This window comes from Salvelinus fontinalis, chromosome 11 (assembly GCF_029448725.1).
Source record: "Salvelinus fontinalis isolate EN_2023a chromosome 11, ASM2944872v1, whole genome shotgun sequence".
Lineage (NCBI taxonomy): Eukaryota > Metazoa > Chordata > Actinopteri > Salmoniformes > Salmonidae > Salvelinus > Salvelinus fontinalis.
The window spans coordinates 16,698,511-16,714,264 of NC_074675.1; the positions used below are offsets into that span (position 1 = coordinate 16,698,511).

A 15,754-nucleotide genomic window follows, 5' to 3' on the forward strand; every position below is an offset into this window, starting at 1 on the left:
ATGATTGTCTTGTCCTCTGTGATAGAACGGGGTTGAGGGTTAGGGATAGTCTAGACTATTCATTATGGGCCTGCCTAACAGTACCAATAAAACCTAACTAGGTCTGTGCTGTAGCAAGATGCGGCAGATGAAGTTGCCTTGGGGTTCAAGTTTGAGAAGACTCTTACTGTCCAGGGTCTTGCTGATCTGGCATCAGTTGAGAAAGGCCAAGGTCGGTCATCTTTGAGCAAGTTTCAGAAACTAATATGGGGTAATTCTAGATGGGCCCAAATTTTAAAAATAGCTTGAAAAACCTCTTAGAGTACATGACCCAGATGTTGTGCTAACAGAGAGAATCCACCGGTTAAGGTGACCTGCTAGACTGGGTCTTTTAAGGCCGTCTACACTCAGTCTTTCACCAACTCTCATTAAAAGGCCAGGCAGCTCCTGTGGACTCTCCATTGAAATACTGTTTCCTGGCCGTTATACCATAGAACCAATGAGGCATTTTACAATAGAACACAGACATTCTCTCTTTCTTCCACCAAAATACATTCCTTCGTTTCTGAGCCCTTTCCTTCGTTCGATACCCCAACTAAACCCCTCTGTTGAACTGAACCATATTAAGGTCAGTGCTAAAAATGACCTGATAAAAGCGTCTCTTTCCATTCCAGTATGTTTTTCATCATCCAGCGAAGAAGATGGGATTTAGCCGCCTAGCCGACGCTATAAATATCTAGCAGGCCGCATTCTGTCGTCATGCAACGGGCTCCGATAGGAGAGGAGAAAGAGAACAGTCCTTTCATGAATGTAGGGTAGCTCCCCAGGCCCAGCCGTGGATCCACCAGTGGTGTGATCCATATTTTATTAATAGTGGGTGGTGGAACAGAACAGGCTTCTGATTGATACTGTGGTTTAATAGCAGCTCCGTGTTAGTGCAGAGCCAGGTGGGACAGGCAGACCCACTTGAAGGCCTATTTATCTGCAGCCTCACTTTGCTTCATGTATTTACTGCTCTGACAGGCTGGACTAGGACTGCTCTGACAGGCTGGACTAGGACTGCTCTGACAGGCTGGACTAGGACTGCTCTGACAGGCTGGACTAGGACTGCTCTGACAGGCTGTTAGGAAGCCTGGGGTTTGTGGAGGTTATGTGCAGTAAAGGGGAACAGCCTGAGATTCTAATATTCATGAGGACAACAGACACGTGATTGGGGGAGTGAGGAAGAGATGTAAAATAGGATGATTATGTGTAATAGAAATATGGGAATAGTGCAGAACAGAGAGAGAGATGAAGAGGATGATGGGACAGTGGAGGACTGAGAGAGAGGAGGATGAAGGGACAGGAGGACTGCGAGAGAGGAGGATGAAGGGACAGGAGGACTGAGAGAGAGGAGGATGAAAGGACAGGAGGACAGAGAGAGGAGGATGAAGGGACAGGAGGACAGAGAGAGGAGGATGATGGGAGAGTGGAGGACTGAGAGAGAGGAGGATGAAGGGACAGGAGGACTGAGAGAGAGGAGGATGATGGGAGAGTGGAGGACTGAGAGAGAGGAGGATGAAGGGACAGGAGGACTGAGAGAGAGGAGGATGAAAGGACAGGAGGACTGAGAGAGAGGAGGATGAAAGGACAGGAGGACAGAGAGAGAGGAGGATGAAAGGACAGGAGGACAGAGAGAGAGGAGGATGAAGGGACAGGAGGACAGAGAGAGGAGGATGATGGGAGAGTGGAGGACTGAGAGAGAGGAGGATGAAGGGACAGGAGGACAGAGAGAGGAGGATGAAAGGACAGGATGACAGAGAGAGGAGGATGAAGGGACAGGAGGACTGGGAGAGAGGAGGATGAAGGGACAAGAGGACTGGGAGAGAGGAGGATGAAGGGACAGGAGGACTGAGAGAGATGAGGATGAAGGGACAGGAGGACTGAGAGAGATGAGGATGAAGGGACAGGAGGACTGAGAGAGAGGAGGATGAAGGGACAGGAGGACTGAGAGAGAGGAGGATGAAGGGACAGGAGGACTGAGAGAGAGGAGGATGAAGGGACAGGAGGACTGAGAGAGAGGAGGATGAAGGGACAAGAGGACTGAGTGTGTGTGACAGTAAAGTATTAGAGACCGCTAGTGGCTAGAGGCACCTTGAGGAGAGAAGAAGAAGAGACCTTCAGATAATGAGAGACGGTCAACAGTAACAGTAAGAACAATGGCAACATCCACAGAAAAACACACAACAACCGACACATCCACATAAACATGTGTGACAATGACAGTGACAGCCTCGTGTGATGCCGGGCAGGACAGACAGTTTGGTTTGGCAGACCCCAGCCCATCTCCTCAGCACATAGAGACCACAGAGGGAGGGGGGAGAGGAGGCAGGAGGATTGGAGGGGGTGAGGGGGGAAGGGAGGCATGGGGATTGGAGGGGGTAAGGGGGGAAGTGAGGCAGGGGGATTGGAGGGGGTGAGGGGGGAAAGGAAGGCAGGGGGAGGGAAGGGAAGAAGGAAAAGGAAGGGGGGGGTGTTCCTTGTTTCAATTAAGAGGAGATTGACTAAGGGGGACACTGCACTGCTGATTGCGTAGTAGCTCTATGGTTGGCCAATAGCGAGGGAGAACATGTTTTCTCTTTCTGCCTAGAGGAGAACTGTAAGGGGAGGGATGAGGGGCTCATAACTGAATAGGGGGTGGATATAAAGAGGTGGGAGGGGTGAAAGGGATGGTGGGTAAGGGAGGAGGGGGTCAGGGTGAGTGTGTATATGGACGGAGCCCAAGAAACACACACCTCTGCTGAGTCCGTCGGGCCCTCGCAGGATCCGGCACTCCTCGATCTGCCCGAACGCAGAGAACATGACTCGGATGTCGTTCTCATTGCACTTCTTCGACACCATGCCGATGAACAGCTTCCTGTCCTCCACCGCTGCAGGGGAACAGAGGAACACATTCACATGGCGGAGAAACAGAAAGAAAAGGAGAAGAAAGAGACCGAGAAAGTCTCGCCATTTCATCTGCAGACTGTGATCAATGTCTCATTACCACTTCAACACCAAGTCTCTGTGCGACTCTCTCTCTCTCGATTCGTTTCTCTCTCCCTCGATTCGTTTCTCTCTCCCTCGATTCGTTTCTCTCTCTCTCTCGATTCGTTTCTCTCTCTCTCGATTCGTTTCTCTCTCCCTCTATTCGTTTCTCTCTCTCTCGATTCGTTTCTCTCTCCCTCTATTCGTTTCTCTCTCCCTCTATTCGTTTCTCTCTCCCTCTATTCGTTTCTCTCTCCCTCTATTCGTTTCCCTCTCCCTCTATTCGTTTCCCTCTCCCTCTATTCGTTTCCCTCTCCCTCTATTCGTTTCTCTCTCCCTCTATTCGTTTCTCTCTCCCTCTATTCGTTTCTCTCTCCCTCTATTCGTTTCTCTCTCCCTCTATTCGTTTCTCTCTCCCTCTATTCGTTTCTCTCTCCCTCTATTCGTTTCTCTCTCCCTCTATTCGTTTCTCTCTCCCTCTATTCGTTTCTCTCTCCCTCTATTCGTTTCTCTCTCCCTCTATTCGTTTCTCTCTCCCTCTATTCGTTTCTCTCTCCCTCTATTCGTTTCTCTCTCCCTCTATTCGTTTCTCTCTCCCTCTATTCGTTTCTCTCTCCCTCTATTCGTTTCTCTCTCCCTCTATTCGTTTCTCTCTCCCTCTATTCGTTTCTCTCTCCCTCTATTCGTTTCTCTCTCCCTCTATTCGTTTCTCTCTCCCTCTATTCGTTTCTCTCTCCCTCTATTCGTTTCTCTCTCCCTCTATTCGTTTCTCTCTCCCTCTATTCGTTTCTCTCTCCCTCTATTCGTTTCTCTCTCCCTCTATTCGTTTCTCTCTCCCTATCTCCTCCTCTCCCATCTCTCCGGGTTTCTTTTTGTCTGCCTGCCCCTCCTCCTGTTTAATTCCTTTCTCTCTGACCCAATCGCTCCATTTATCTTGCAATACCTCGGCCTGTGTAACAGTGTGTATGTGTGTGTGTGTGTGTGTGTGTGAGTGAGAGAGAGAGAGACAGACAGAGACTACTGTTTCTTGTCTCTGTGTGTGTGTGTGTGTGTGTGTATGACCGTGGGAAAGAGACAAGAGAGAGAATGTGTGTGTGTGTGTTGCTCACCATTCAGAGTAATGCTAATCCTATTCATTTTTAATGAGGAAACTGTCAGCTCTTACCGGGAGGCGAAAGAGATAAGCGGTCTGTTGCACTCTGGGAAATCAATAGAGCACTTGTTTATTTTGCTGTTTGAATTGTTTGTGCATTTAAAAAAAATAACACTGGGACACGCAGGGAAGATAAGTGTTGTTTCAAAGGCTTCCAACTCGTCTGTATACGTTCGCTCACTATCAGCACTGTAATGAATTAACTGGGAGTGGATATGGAGAAACAGCAGAGATATCCTCAACGGTGACTAAACATCTGTTAGCCGACCTGAGTCCGAGTTAGTGACGTATTGGGAAGCAGAGAAACAGCGCTTTACTGATTTCAGATCAGATTTCAAGAAAGAAAGAATGCGGAAAGTGAAGACGGGCTATCGAGACAGCAGTCCGGCGAAGACGCGCACACACACCGCTTGATTGACTAAAGCAACAAACCGCTTAACGACAATTCATCATGGTTACAGCAACTCCAATAAAGGTTTATGGAACGTATTCTCATTAAAAAGACGGATACATTTCATATGGCCGTGGTTTACTATCTCCCATTACAGTAGAGGATGACTGCATCTACAGATGGCTGGAGCTTTACTAAGGTCATCGCTACCTAGACGGATATATCTTACCAAGTCCTATTTCATAACCTCACAGAAGATGTCTGGAGCGGTAAAGCATTATTAAGGTCCCATCACGACTTATATGGATGGATCTATATGTTTTGAGTGCATTGCGTTTCCTTCGAGGGTCGAGTCTAGAAGATGCTGCTACGAGCGGCTTTATTAAGCTTTAAGTGATGCCTGTGTGCTGTCAGTGGGTTTATGACACGACTCTGTCTCTCTCTGGGTGGAGCTCAGCCAGTACTGTTCCCGTCTGGATGTGTCCCGATATTATTGCCCTCTATCCTTCTATACTTTCAGTGGTCCAGTGGATGAGGAAAAGAGGCTATTCATTAGTATTGGGACATGGCCCCTGTCTGGCTTCTCTCAGATGCAGTAAAGCGTTATGGCTGGATAAATGGGTTTAGAACCGTATATGTAATAGAGCCAATTGTCGGTGTGTGTGTATGTGTATTTGTGTTTGTGTGTGTGTGTGTGTGTGTGTGTGTGTGTGTGTGTGTGTGTGTGTGTGTGTGTGTGTGTGTGTGTGTGTGTGTGTGTGTGTGTGTGTGTGTGTGTGTGTGTGTGTGTGTGTGTGAGAGAGAGAGAGAGACGCAGGGAGAAAGGCTGGTTCACTGTGGGGCCAAAACAGTTAAACTCTCCCTGACCCCCTCCCAGAACACTTTAATAATTCATACATCTCTCTTTCTCTCTCTGAAACAGGATCACTGAGCCACAGAGACACTGAAGCACATACACACACCACCGACCACATAATACTCAACCCAGTGTGTGTTATCACTCACCGTTTGATTTCTCACTGTCTGCAGGCTTCATCTGAATGGGATGGTGCATCTGGAAAAGACAGGACAAACCCACCTTTACAATACTATACCGACTCACACACACACACACCTAGTGAGGACTGCACACACTCAGAGATCACACACACACACTACATCAGGCACACACTTCAGTCACAACACACACACACACACTGACTGGTCACAGCACACCGACACAATACAAACTGGCCACTGAAAGTCACAACAGATCACACACTAAAGAGAAAGTTGCGTAGGAAACACACACACTGTGACAGACATGTCCAGGTGTGTCCCTCGTAGCCTTGTTGCAGGTTTAGAGAGGTTGAATGGAGCTGATGGATTGATGAGTGTTTTTTTTAAAAGTGTGAACATGCAAACACTTCACAGACAAGATGGCTGCCACACCTCTCTCTCTCGCTCTCTCTCAATTTCAATTCAATTCAAGAGGCTTTATTGGCATGGGAAACATATGTTTACATATACCAAAGCAAGTGAAAAATATACAGAAAAAAATTACACTTACAAAAGTTCCAAAAGAATAAAGACATTTCAAATACAGTCTCTCTTTCTCTCTCTCTCTCCTTTATGAAAGATGAGGTGCTTGTTTGATCTGCAGAGAGACCAATGACAGTAATTCTCTAAATCTAGCCCAGTATCAATCACACTGACTCTATTTCTGCCCACCTCACACACACACACACACACACACACACACACACACACACACACACACACACACACACACACACACACACACACACACACACACACACACACACACACACACAGCAGAGATCCATCTTCTGGGCTCTCACCAGCTGTGGTGTGTGTGTGTGTCTGTCTGTACCCTGTCTTACCCATAATGCCCCTGGCTAAGCCTGAACAGTCACCGTGTGGCAGGGCGCTTTGATCCTCTAGCTGTCTCTATCTGTCCGTCTCTCTGTATCGGTCTCTCTCCATCTGTCCGTCTCTCTCCATCTGTCCGTCTCTCTCTATCGGTCTCTCTCCATCTGTCTGTCTCTCTCTATCAGTCTCTCTCTCTCCATCTGTCCGTCTCTCTCCATCTGTCTGTCTCTCTCTATCGGTCTCTCTCCATCTGTCTGTCTCTCTCTATCAGTCTCTCTCTCTCCATCTGTCCGTCTCTCTCCATCTGTCCGTCTCTCTCTATCGGTCTCTCTCCATCTGTCTGTCTCTCTCTATCGGTCTCTCTCCATCTGTCTGTCTCTCTCTATCGGTCTCTCTCTCTCCATCTGTCCGTCTCTCTCTATCGGTCTCTCTCTCTCTATCTGTCCGTCTCTCTCCATCTGTCTGTCTCTCTCTATCGGTCTCTCTCCATCTGTCTGTCTCTATCGGTCTCTCTCCATCTGTCTGTCTCTCTCTATCGGTCTCTCTCTCTCCATCTGTCCGTCTCTCTCTATCGGTCTCTCTCTCTCCATCTGTCTGTCTCTCTCCATCTGTCTGTCTCTCTCTATCGGTCTCTCTCTCTCCATCTGTCCGTCTCTCTCTCTCTGTCCGTCTCTCTCCATCTGTCCGTCTCTCTCTATCTGTCCATCTCTCTCTATCTGTCCATCTCTCTCTATCTGTCCGTCTCTCTCTATCTGTCCGTCTCTCTCTATCTGTCCGTCTCTCTCCATCTGTCCGTCTCTCTCCATCTGTCCGTCTCTCTCCATCTGTCCGTCTCTCAATTCAATTCAATTCAATTCAAGGGGCTTTATTGGCATGGGAAACATGTGTTAACATTGCCAAAGCAAGTGAGGTAGCAATACACAAAAGTGAAACAAACAATACAAATTAACAGTAAACATTACACATACAGAAGTTTCAAAACAATAAAGACATTACAAATGTCATATTATATATATATACAGTGTTGTAGCAATGTACGAATGGTTAAAGCACACAGGTTAAAATAAATAGGCATAAATATGGGTTGTATTTACAATGCTGTTTGTTCTTCACTGGTTGCCCTTTTCTTGTGACAACAGGTCACAAATCTTGCTGCTGTGATGGCACACTGTGGAATTTCACCCAGTAGATATGGGAGTTTATCAAAATTGGATTTGTTTTCGAATTCTTTGTGGATCTGTGTAATCTGAGGGAAATATGTGTCTCTAATATGGTCATACATTGGGCAGGAGGTTAGAAAGTGCAGCTCAGTTTCCACCTCATTTTGTGGGCAGTGTGCACATAGCCTGTCTTCTCTTGAGAGCCATGTCTGCCTATGGCAGCCTCTCTCAATAGCAAGGCTATGCTCACTGAGTCTGTACATAGTCAAAGCTTTCCTTAAGTTTGGGTCAGTCACAGTGGTCAGGTATTCTGCCACTGTGTACTCTCTGTTTAGGGCCAAATAGCATTCTAGTTTGCTCTGTTTTTTTGTTAATTCTTTCCAATGTGTCAAGTAATTATCTTTTTGTTTTCTCATGATTTGGTTGGGTCTAATTGTGCTGTTGTCCTGGGGCTCTGTGGGGTGTGTTTGTGTTTGTGAACAGAGCCCTAGGACCAGCTTGCTTAGGGGACTCTTCTCCAGGTTCATCTCTCTGTAGGTGATGGCTTTGTTATGCAAGGTTTGGGAATCGCTTCCTTTTAGGTGGTTGTAGAATTTAACGTCTCTTTTCTGGATTTTGATAATTAGTGGGTATCGGCCTAATTCTGCTCTGCATGCATTATTTGGTGTTCTACGTTGTACACGGAGGATATTTTTGCATAATTCTGCATGCAGAGTCTCAATTTGGTGTTTGTCCCATTTTGTGAAATCTTGGTTGGTGAGCGGACCCCAGACCCCACAACCATAAAGGGCAATGGGCTCTATGACAGATTCAAGTATTTTTAGCCAGATCCTAATTGGTATGTTGAATTTGATGTTCCTTTTGATGGCATAGAATGCCCTTCTTGCCTTGTCTCTCAGATCGTTCACAGCTTTGTGGAAGTTACCTGTGGCGCTGATGTTTAGGCCGAGGTATGTATAGTTTTTTGTGTGCTCTAGGGCAACGGTGTCTAGATGGAATTTGTGGTCCTGGCGACTGGACCTTTTTTGGAATACCATTATTTTGGTCTTACTGAGATTTACTGTCAGGGCCCAGGTCTGACAGAATCTGTGCAGATGATCTAGGTGCTGCTGTAGGCCCTCCTTGGTTGGTGACAGAAGCACCAGATCATCAGCAAACAGTAGACATTTGACTTCGGATTCTAGTAGGGTGAGACCGGGTGCTGCAGACTGTTCTAGTGCCCGCGCCAATTCGTTGATATATATGTTGAAGAGGGTGGGGCTTAAGCTGCATCCCTGTCTCACCCCACGACCCTGTGTGAAGAAATGTGTGTGTTTTTTGCCAATTTTAACCGCACACTTGTTGTTTGTGTACATGGACTTTATAATGTCGTATGTTTTACCCCCAACACCACTTTCCATCAATTTGTATAGCAGACCCTCATGCCAAATTGAGTCGAAGGCTTTTTTGAAATCAACAAAGCATGAGAAGACTTTGCCTTTGTTTTGGTTTGTTTGGTTGTCAATTAGGGTTTGTAGGGTGAATACATGGTCTGTTGTACGGTAATTTGGTAAAAAGCCAATTTGACATTTGCTCAGTACATTGTGTTCATTGAGGAAATGTACGAGTCTGCTGTTAATGATAATGCAGAGTATTTTACCAAGGTTACTGTTGACGCATATTCCATGGTAGTTATTGGGGTCAAATTTGTCTCCACTTTTGTGGATTGGGGTGATCAGTCCTTGGTTCCAAATATTGGGGAAGATGCCAGAGCTAAGGACGATGTTAAAGAGTTTTAGTATAGCCAATTGGAATTTGTTGTCTGTATATTTGATCATTTCATTAAGGATACCATCAACACCACAGGCTTTGTTGGGTTGGAGGGTTTTTATTTTGTCCTGTAACTCATTCAAGGTAATTGGAGAATCCAGTGGGTTCTGGTAGTCTTTAATAGTTGATTCTAGGATTGATTCTAGGATGTCTCTCTCTCCATCTGTTCGTCTCTCTCCATCTGTCCGTCTCTCTCCATCTGTCCGTCTCTCTCCATCTGTCCGTCTCTCTCTATCGGTCTCTCTCTATCGGTCTCTCTCCATCGGTCTCTCTCCATCGGTCTCTCTCCATCGGTCTCTCTCCATCGGTCTCTCTCCATCGGTCTCTCTCCATCGGTCTCTCTCCATCGGTCTCTCTCCATCTGTCCGTCTCTCTCTATCAGTCCCTCTCTCTCCATCTGTCCGTCTCTCTCTATCGGTCTCTTTCCATCTGTCCGTCTCTCTCTATCGGTCTCTCTCTCTCCATCTGTCCGTCTCTCTCCATCTGTCCGTCTCTCTCCATCTGTCCGTCTCTCTCCATCTGTCCGTCTCTCTCCATCTGTCCGTCTCTCTCCATCTGTCCGTCTCTCTCCATCTGTCCGTCTCTCTCCATCTGTCCGTCTCTCTCCATCTGTCCGTCTCTCTCCATCTGTCCGTCTCTCTCCATCTGTCCGTCTCTCTCCATCTGTCCGTCTCTCTCCATCTGTCCGTCTCTCTCCATCTGTCCGTCTCTCTCCATCTGTCCGTCTCTCTCCATCTGTCCGTCTCTCTCCATCTGTCCGTCTCTCTCCATCTGTCCGTCTCTCTCCATCTGTCCGTCTCTCTCCATCTGTCCGTCTCTCTCCATCTGTCCGTCTCTCTCCATCTGTCCGTCTCTCTCCATCTGTCCGTCTCTCTCCATCTGTCCGTCTCTCTCCATCTGTCCGTCTCTCTCCATCTGTCCGTCTCTCTCCATCTGTCCGTCTCTCTCCATCTGTCCGTCTCTCTCCATCTGTCCGTCTCTCTCCATCTGTCCGTCTCTCTCTATCGGTCTCTCTCCATCTGTCCGTCTCTCTCCATCTGTCCGTCTCTCTGCATCGGTCTCTCTCTCTCCATCTGTCCGTCTCTCTCCATCTGTCCGTCTCTCTCCATCTGTCCGTCTCTCTCCATCTGTCCGTCTCTCTCCATCTGTCCGTCTCTCTCTATCGGTCTCTCTCCATCTGTCCATCTCTCTCCATCTGTCCGTCTCTCTGTATCGGTCTCTCTCTCTCCATCTGTCCGTCTCTCTCCATCTGTCTGTCTCTCTCCATCTGTCCGTCTCTCTCCATCTGTCCGTCTCTCTCTATCGGTCTCTCTCCATCTGTCCGTCTCTCTGTATCGGTCTCTCTCTCTCCATCTGTCCGTCTCTCTCCATCTGTCCGTCTCTCTCCATCTGTCCATCTCTCTCCATCTGTCCGTCTCTCTCCATCTGTCCGTCTCTCTCTATCTGTCTCTCTCTCTCTATCTGTCTCTCTCTCTCTATCAGTCAGTCAGTCAGTCAGTCAGTCAGTCAGTCAGTCAGTCTCTGTCCCTGCCCGTCCGTCTCTCTCTATCTGTCTCTGTCTGTCTCTGTCTGTCTCTGTCTGTCTCTGCCCCTGCCCGTCCGTCTCTCTCTGTCTGTCTCTGTCTCCCTCATCTCGTTATGTCCGTCTCTCTCTATCTGTCTGTCTCTCTCTCTTTCATTCTTTTTACAATATGTTTATACATTGACCATTCATTTTCCACAACACTCCTACATCCAGCACCCCAGTGTCACCAGTAGTGTCAATTCAACTGAATTCACTCCCTGGACCCATAATGCCCATTTTGGTTTATAGCCCCCTGAGTGAGTGAGTGAGTGGGTAGGGATTTTGAATGGGACTGAATAATGTTGGTCCCCCAAGGTTAGTTGTACAAGACTGTGTGTGTGTGGAGCAACGAACCGCCCTTGCTGTCTCTGCCTGTTCCTCTCTCTCCACTGGGATTCTCTGCCTCTAACCCTATTACAGGGGCTGAGTCACTGGCTTACTGGTGCTCTTCCGTGCCGTCCCTAGGAGGGGTGCGTCACTTGAGTGGGTTGAGTCACTGACGTGATCTTCCTGTCCAGGTTGGCGCCCCCCCCTTGGGTTGTGCCGTGGCGGAGATCTTCGTGGACTATACTCGGCCTTGTCTCAGGACGGTAAGTTGGTGGTTGAAGATATCCCTCTAGTGGTGTGGGGGCTGTGCTTTGGCAAAGTGGGTGTGGTTATATCCTGCCTGTTTGGCCCTGTCCGGGGGTATCGTCGGATGGGGCCACGGTGTCTCCCGACCCCTCCTGTCTCAGCCTCCAGTATTTATGCTGCAGTAGTTTATGTGTCGGGGGGCTAGGGTCAGTCTGTCATATCTGGAGTATTTCTCCTGTCTTAGCCAGTGTCCTGTATGTATTTAAGTATGCTCTCTCTAATTCTCTCTCTAATTCTTTCTTTCTTTCTCTCTATCTGAGCCCTAGGACCATGCCTCAGGACTACCTGGCCTGATGACTCCTTGCTGTCCCCAGTCCACCTGGCCGTGCTGCTGCTTCAGTTTCAACTGTTCTGCCTGCGACTATGGAACCCTGACCTGTTCACCGGATGTGCTACCTGTCCCAGACCTGCTGTTTTCAACTCTCTAGAGACAGCAGGAGCGGTAGAGATACTCTGAATGATCGGCTATGAAAAGCCAACTGACATTTACTCCTGAGGTGCTGACCTGCTGCACCCTCAACAACCACTGTGATTATTATTATTTGACCCTGCTGGTCATCTATGAACATTTGAACATCTTGGCCATGTTCTGTTATAATTTCCACCCGGCACAGCCAGAAGAGGACTGGCCACCTCTCATAGCCTGGTTCCTCTCTAGGTTTCTTCCTAGGTTCTGGCCTTTCTAGGGAGTTTTTCCTAGCCACCATGCTTCTACACCTGCATTGCTTGCTGTTTGGGGTTTTAGGCTGGGTTTCTGTACAGCACTTTGAGATATCAGCTGATGTAAGAAGGGCTTTATAAATACATTTGATTTGTGAGTGTGAGAGAGTGCCAGTGGATAATATGTTGGAGGGCTACAGTACAGAAATAACTGCATCCTCAGGCTACAGGCGCTGGCTAGCGGCTATCCCTGCCTCTGCATCTCATACTCTCTCAGAAAGTTCTGTCTAGATGCCATCCTTCGTCTCCCAGATCTGTCTACCCAGAAGACCTTGCAGGCTTCAGACCCGGGGTGTGATGCGTTCATGCAGCTCCACCACTACCCCGCAATTCCACACTGCTGGTTCTTTACTGAGAGCCCTGGAGCTACCTACTGCGGTCACTCTTCATCCAATCACCATGACACCCCAAGCCTCCCCCCTGACTTGTTTCCCCCTTTCTCAGTAACCAAACATCTAAAGCTGTGTCATTGAGAATGCGGCCTACACTGGTGACATTTCCCTCTGGTATGGTAGTTGGTCATTAGATTATTGACTGTGACACTAGTCCACTTGGAAACATCTCCTCTTTCCCCTCTTCCTGATTTCCAGTCGGCTAGTCGCGGCATGCCATGCAGTGCCCGTTCTGTGCCAGCTCTTCTGGCGGCGACATCGAGGTGTCTATCCGTCAGAGTAGCTGATGACATGGAGGTAAACATTACCTCTCCAGCAGGGTATTATCCCCTTATCACTACCATACTGTTTCCTACCCAACCAACGCTATGCAACACTACTGTGTTTGCCCTCTAAACATTTCCTTCCAGGACACAGCGTGCCAGAAACCTAATACCCCTCAGCATTTAACGTTCACCCTCTCACCTACAGCGTGTACCCCATTCCTCAAACCCCTCTGACCCCCCGGTCCGCGAGGAATGCCCCTGGGCTTTAAAGGTCAGAGTTCAACTTGTCCGGCTGCCACAAAGTGTGTGTGTCTACAGTAAGTGTGTGAGTGTATGAGTGTGTGTGTGTCTACAGTAAGTGTGTGTGTGTGTGTGTGTGTGTGTGTGTGTGTGTGTGTGTGTGTGTGTGTGTGTGTGTGTGTGTGTGTGTGTGTGTGTGTGTGTAGAGAAACCCCCACTGAGTCCTGCATGCTGCCAGCAGTCAGAGAGTCCTGCATGCTGCCAGCAGTCAGCACCTCGATAACACTTTCACCTGACTAGTGTGTGAGCCAATAGAAGCTCTCAGCTACTGTACTGCACTGAACACCCTGGTATCATACACACCAAGTTTCCTCAGCAACACACACACACACTTAACTGTACATATCTCATAGTAGCAACACTACACATTGTAGTCACTCTTCTGTCTCGTTTCTACCTATCCCTTTCTATCCCTCTTTCCCTCAGCCTACTTATCCCTCTCTCCTCTGTGGGGTTGAGGTAGAGGCAGTGACACAGAGACAGACAGATGGTCCTCGTAGTGGGGAGTCAATAACTGTGGTCAACACACACACACACACACACACACACACACACACACACACACACACACACACACACACTCTTTCAACATGATTTTTACAGACAAAAATACATTCTGTGCCCATCTGCATTCCGGCCATTTCCATTCCCTACACACTCACGACAGAATTAAATACAACTAGACATCTATAATTCACCCTAACACACAATTATCTCTGCCTTCTATGTTCCCTCTCGTCACCACTACCTCTCACACAGTTACCCCACATTATCTCCACTTATTTCCCTCAGTAAACAATTAACCCCAAGCCTGGGTGCTGAGTGGCTGGGGGAATGCTGCATTAGCTATGTGGCGAGGCTCGCTAAGGTCCTACTGCTAAGTACTCACAGTATTTAACATAGTTAGCCTTCATTACACAGCTCTCTCCTCTTCTCCTCTCTCAAACCAGCCTGCTGAGGAGAGGAAGTTCATTTGAAACAAGCGATTCCTATTTATTTTTTGGTTAAATAAGTGTACACACACTGAGACGGGCGGGAGGCGGACGTAATGTCGATGGGGATTACTTTCTCCAGCCCTGTTTGCCATAGCATTTGGGCTTCACTCTGGCAATTACAGCCCTTAATGAAATGGATTTCTATAATGAGCGTCTGTAATGACACAGAGCTGTGGGATTGGCTTGGTGTGTGTATAAGTGTGTGTGAGTGTGTGTGTGTGTGTGTGTATGCGTGTGTGTGTGTGTGTGTGTGTGTGTGTGTGTGTGTGTGTGTGTGTGTGACATTAGCAATGAGGGATGGGTAACTTGCTGTTTACTTAGTCTAGTGGCTAGTATAATGGGTGTATTGAGTGGGATTAAAAGACGAGAAACACACAAACACACACACTTTGCTCTCCCGTCCTCAGAATAGTCAGCTGTGTGTCAGAGCTCGAGACCACTCTAAAATGTCAGCTAGGCTAAGCGGTGCCAGTGTGAGGTATAACCTTTCAGTTCATAGCACCGTTGCTGCCAGTCTCCGGGGACGCATTAGTGACTGATGGTACAGGCCTACGACGTCACATCTTTAATATCCTATACCACGGTTCAGCTGTTTCAAACCAGAGGGCCACGCAAACATTTCCAAGGTTACTCACTGTTCATATCACATCAGGCTTCATTATGACATATCCTCTGGTACCACATGCAGCGGCAAGAACTGTCATATTTTTACACAAAATAACTCCAGGGTTGCGTCCAAAATGGCACCCTATTCCCTATAGTTCCTGGTCAAAAGTAGTGTACTATATAATTCCCTATAGTTCCTGGTCAAAAGTAGTGTACTATATAGTGGACAGGGTGTCAATTAGGACGCAACCCAGCTATCAGTCCAGGGAGGGTTACCTCATCCCTTTTTCCAGAGAGGGAGCCAGACTCCTCTCTCTGCTGTTCCATAAGTGGCGTTCTGAAAGCCCTTGGTGAGAGGGCAGGGACACGTGAAACGTGTCAACACCTGAACAAACAACACAGACAGGGCCCAATGTGATGGGAGAGCTGCCATTCCTACTTTAACTTCAACACGCATTGACACCCACTCTGACTGTTGTGATTTCCTCCAGTCCACACCTCTCCACCCTCAGTCCTGAATTCTTCCTGATTAGTATTGTGACTACTTGTGTGTGTGTATGTGTGTGGGTTCATTTCTTTGGCCTTTTGAATTGATGGGCCATTCCTTACAGGAAGAGTCTGTACTCATGTGACATTGAAGTATAATAATTACCGCACCATCTGAAAGGCTGACATGGTTGGGACCTGTGTGTGTGTGTGTCAAATTGTGTGAGTGTGTCAAAGTGTGTGCGTGTCAAAGTGTGTGAGTGTGTCAAAGTGTGTGTGTGGTCTGTGAAGTGCAGCTTTTTAACGAGCCCCACTATCCTTATCAAACTTGACGCTCTGCAGCACTCTGATCAGCCTGCATCAAGGACACGGGGCTCGACTGATCACGTCTGAACTCACCCCTCCTCCCCTCTCCCACCCTC

The 15,754-nt window shown here is 47.8% G+C and overlaps 1 protein-coding gene across 28 annotated transcripts in view; it reads right to left on the minus strand.

Moving 5' to 3' along the window:
• The window catches only part of LOC129865183 (CUGBP Elav-like family member 2), a 200,414-nt gene that overhangs the window by 34,703 nt on the left and 149,957 nt on the right, over positions 1–15,754 (minus strand). For all 28 annotated transcript variants that reach the window (XM_055937713.1, XM_055937725.1, XM_055937720.1 and 25 more), the window contains 2 exons: positions 5,535–5,583; positions 2,754–2,888 (listed from right to left, as the gene is read on the minus strand). In XM_055937713.1, the coding sequence (XP_055793688.1) occupies positions 2,754–2,888; positions 5,535–5,583 (184 nt within the window). The remainder of the gene's footprint in view (positions 1–2,753; positions 2,889–5,534; positions 5,584–15,754) is intronic.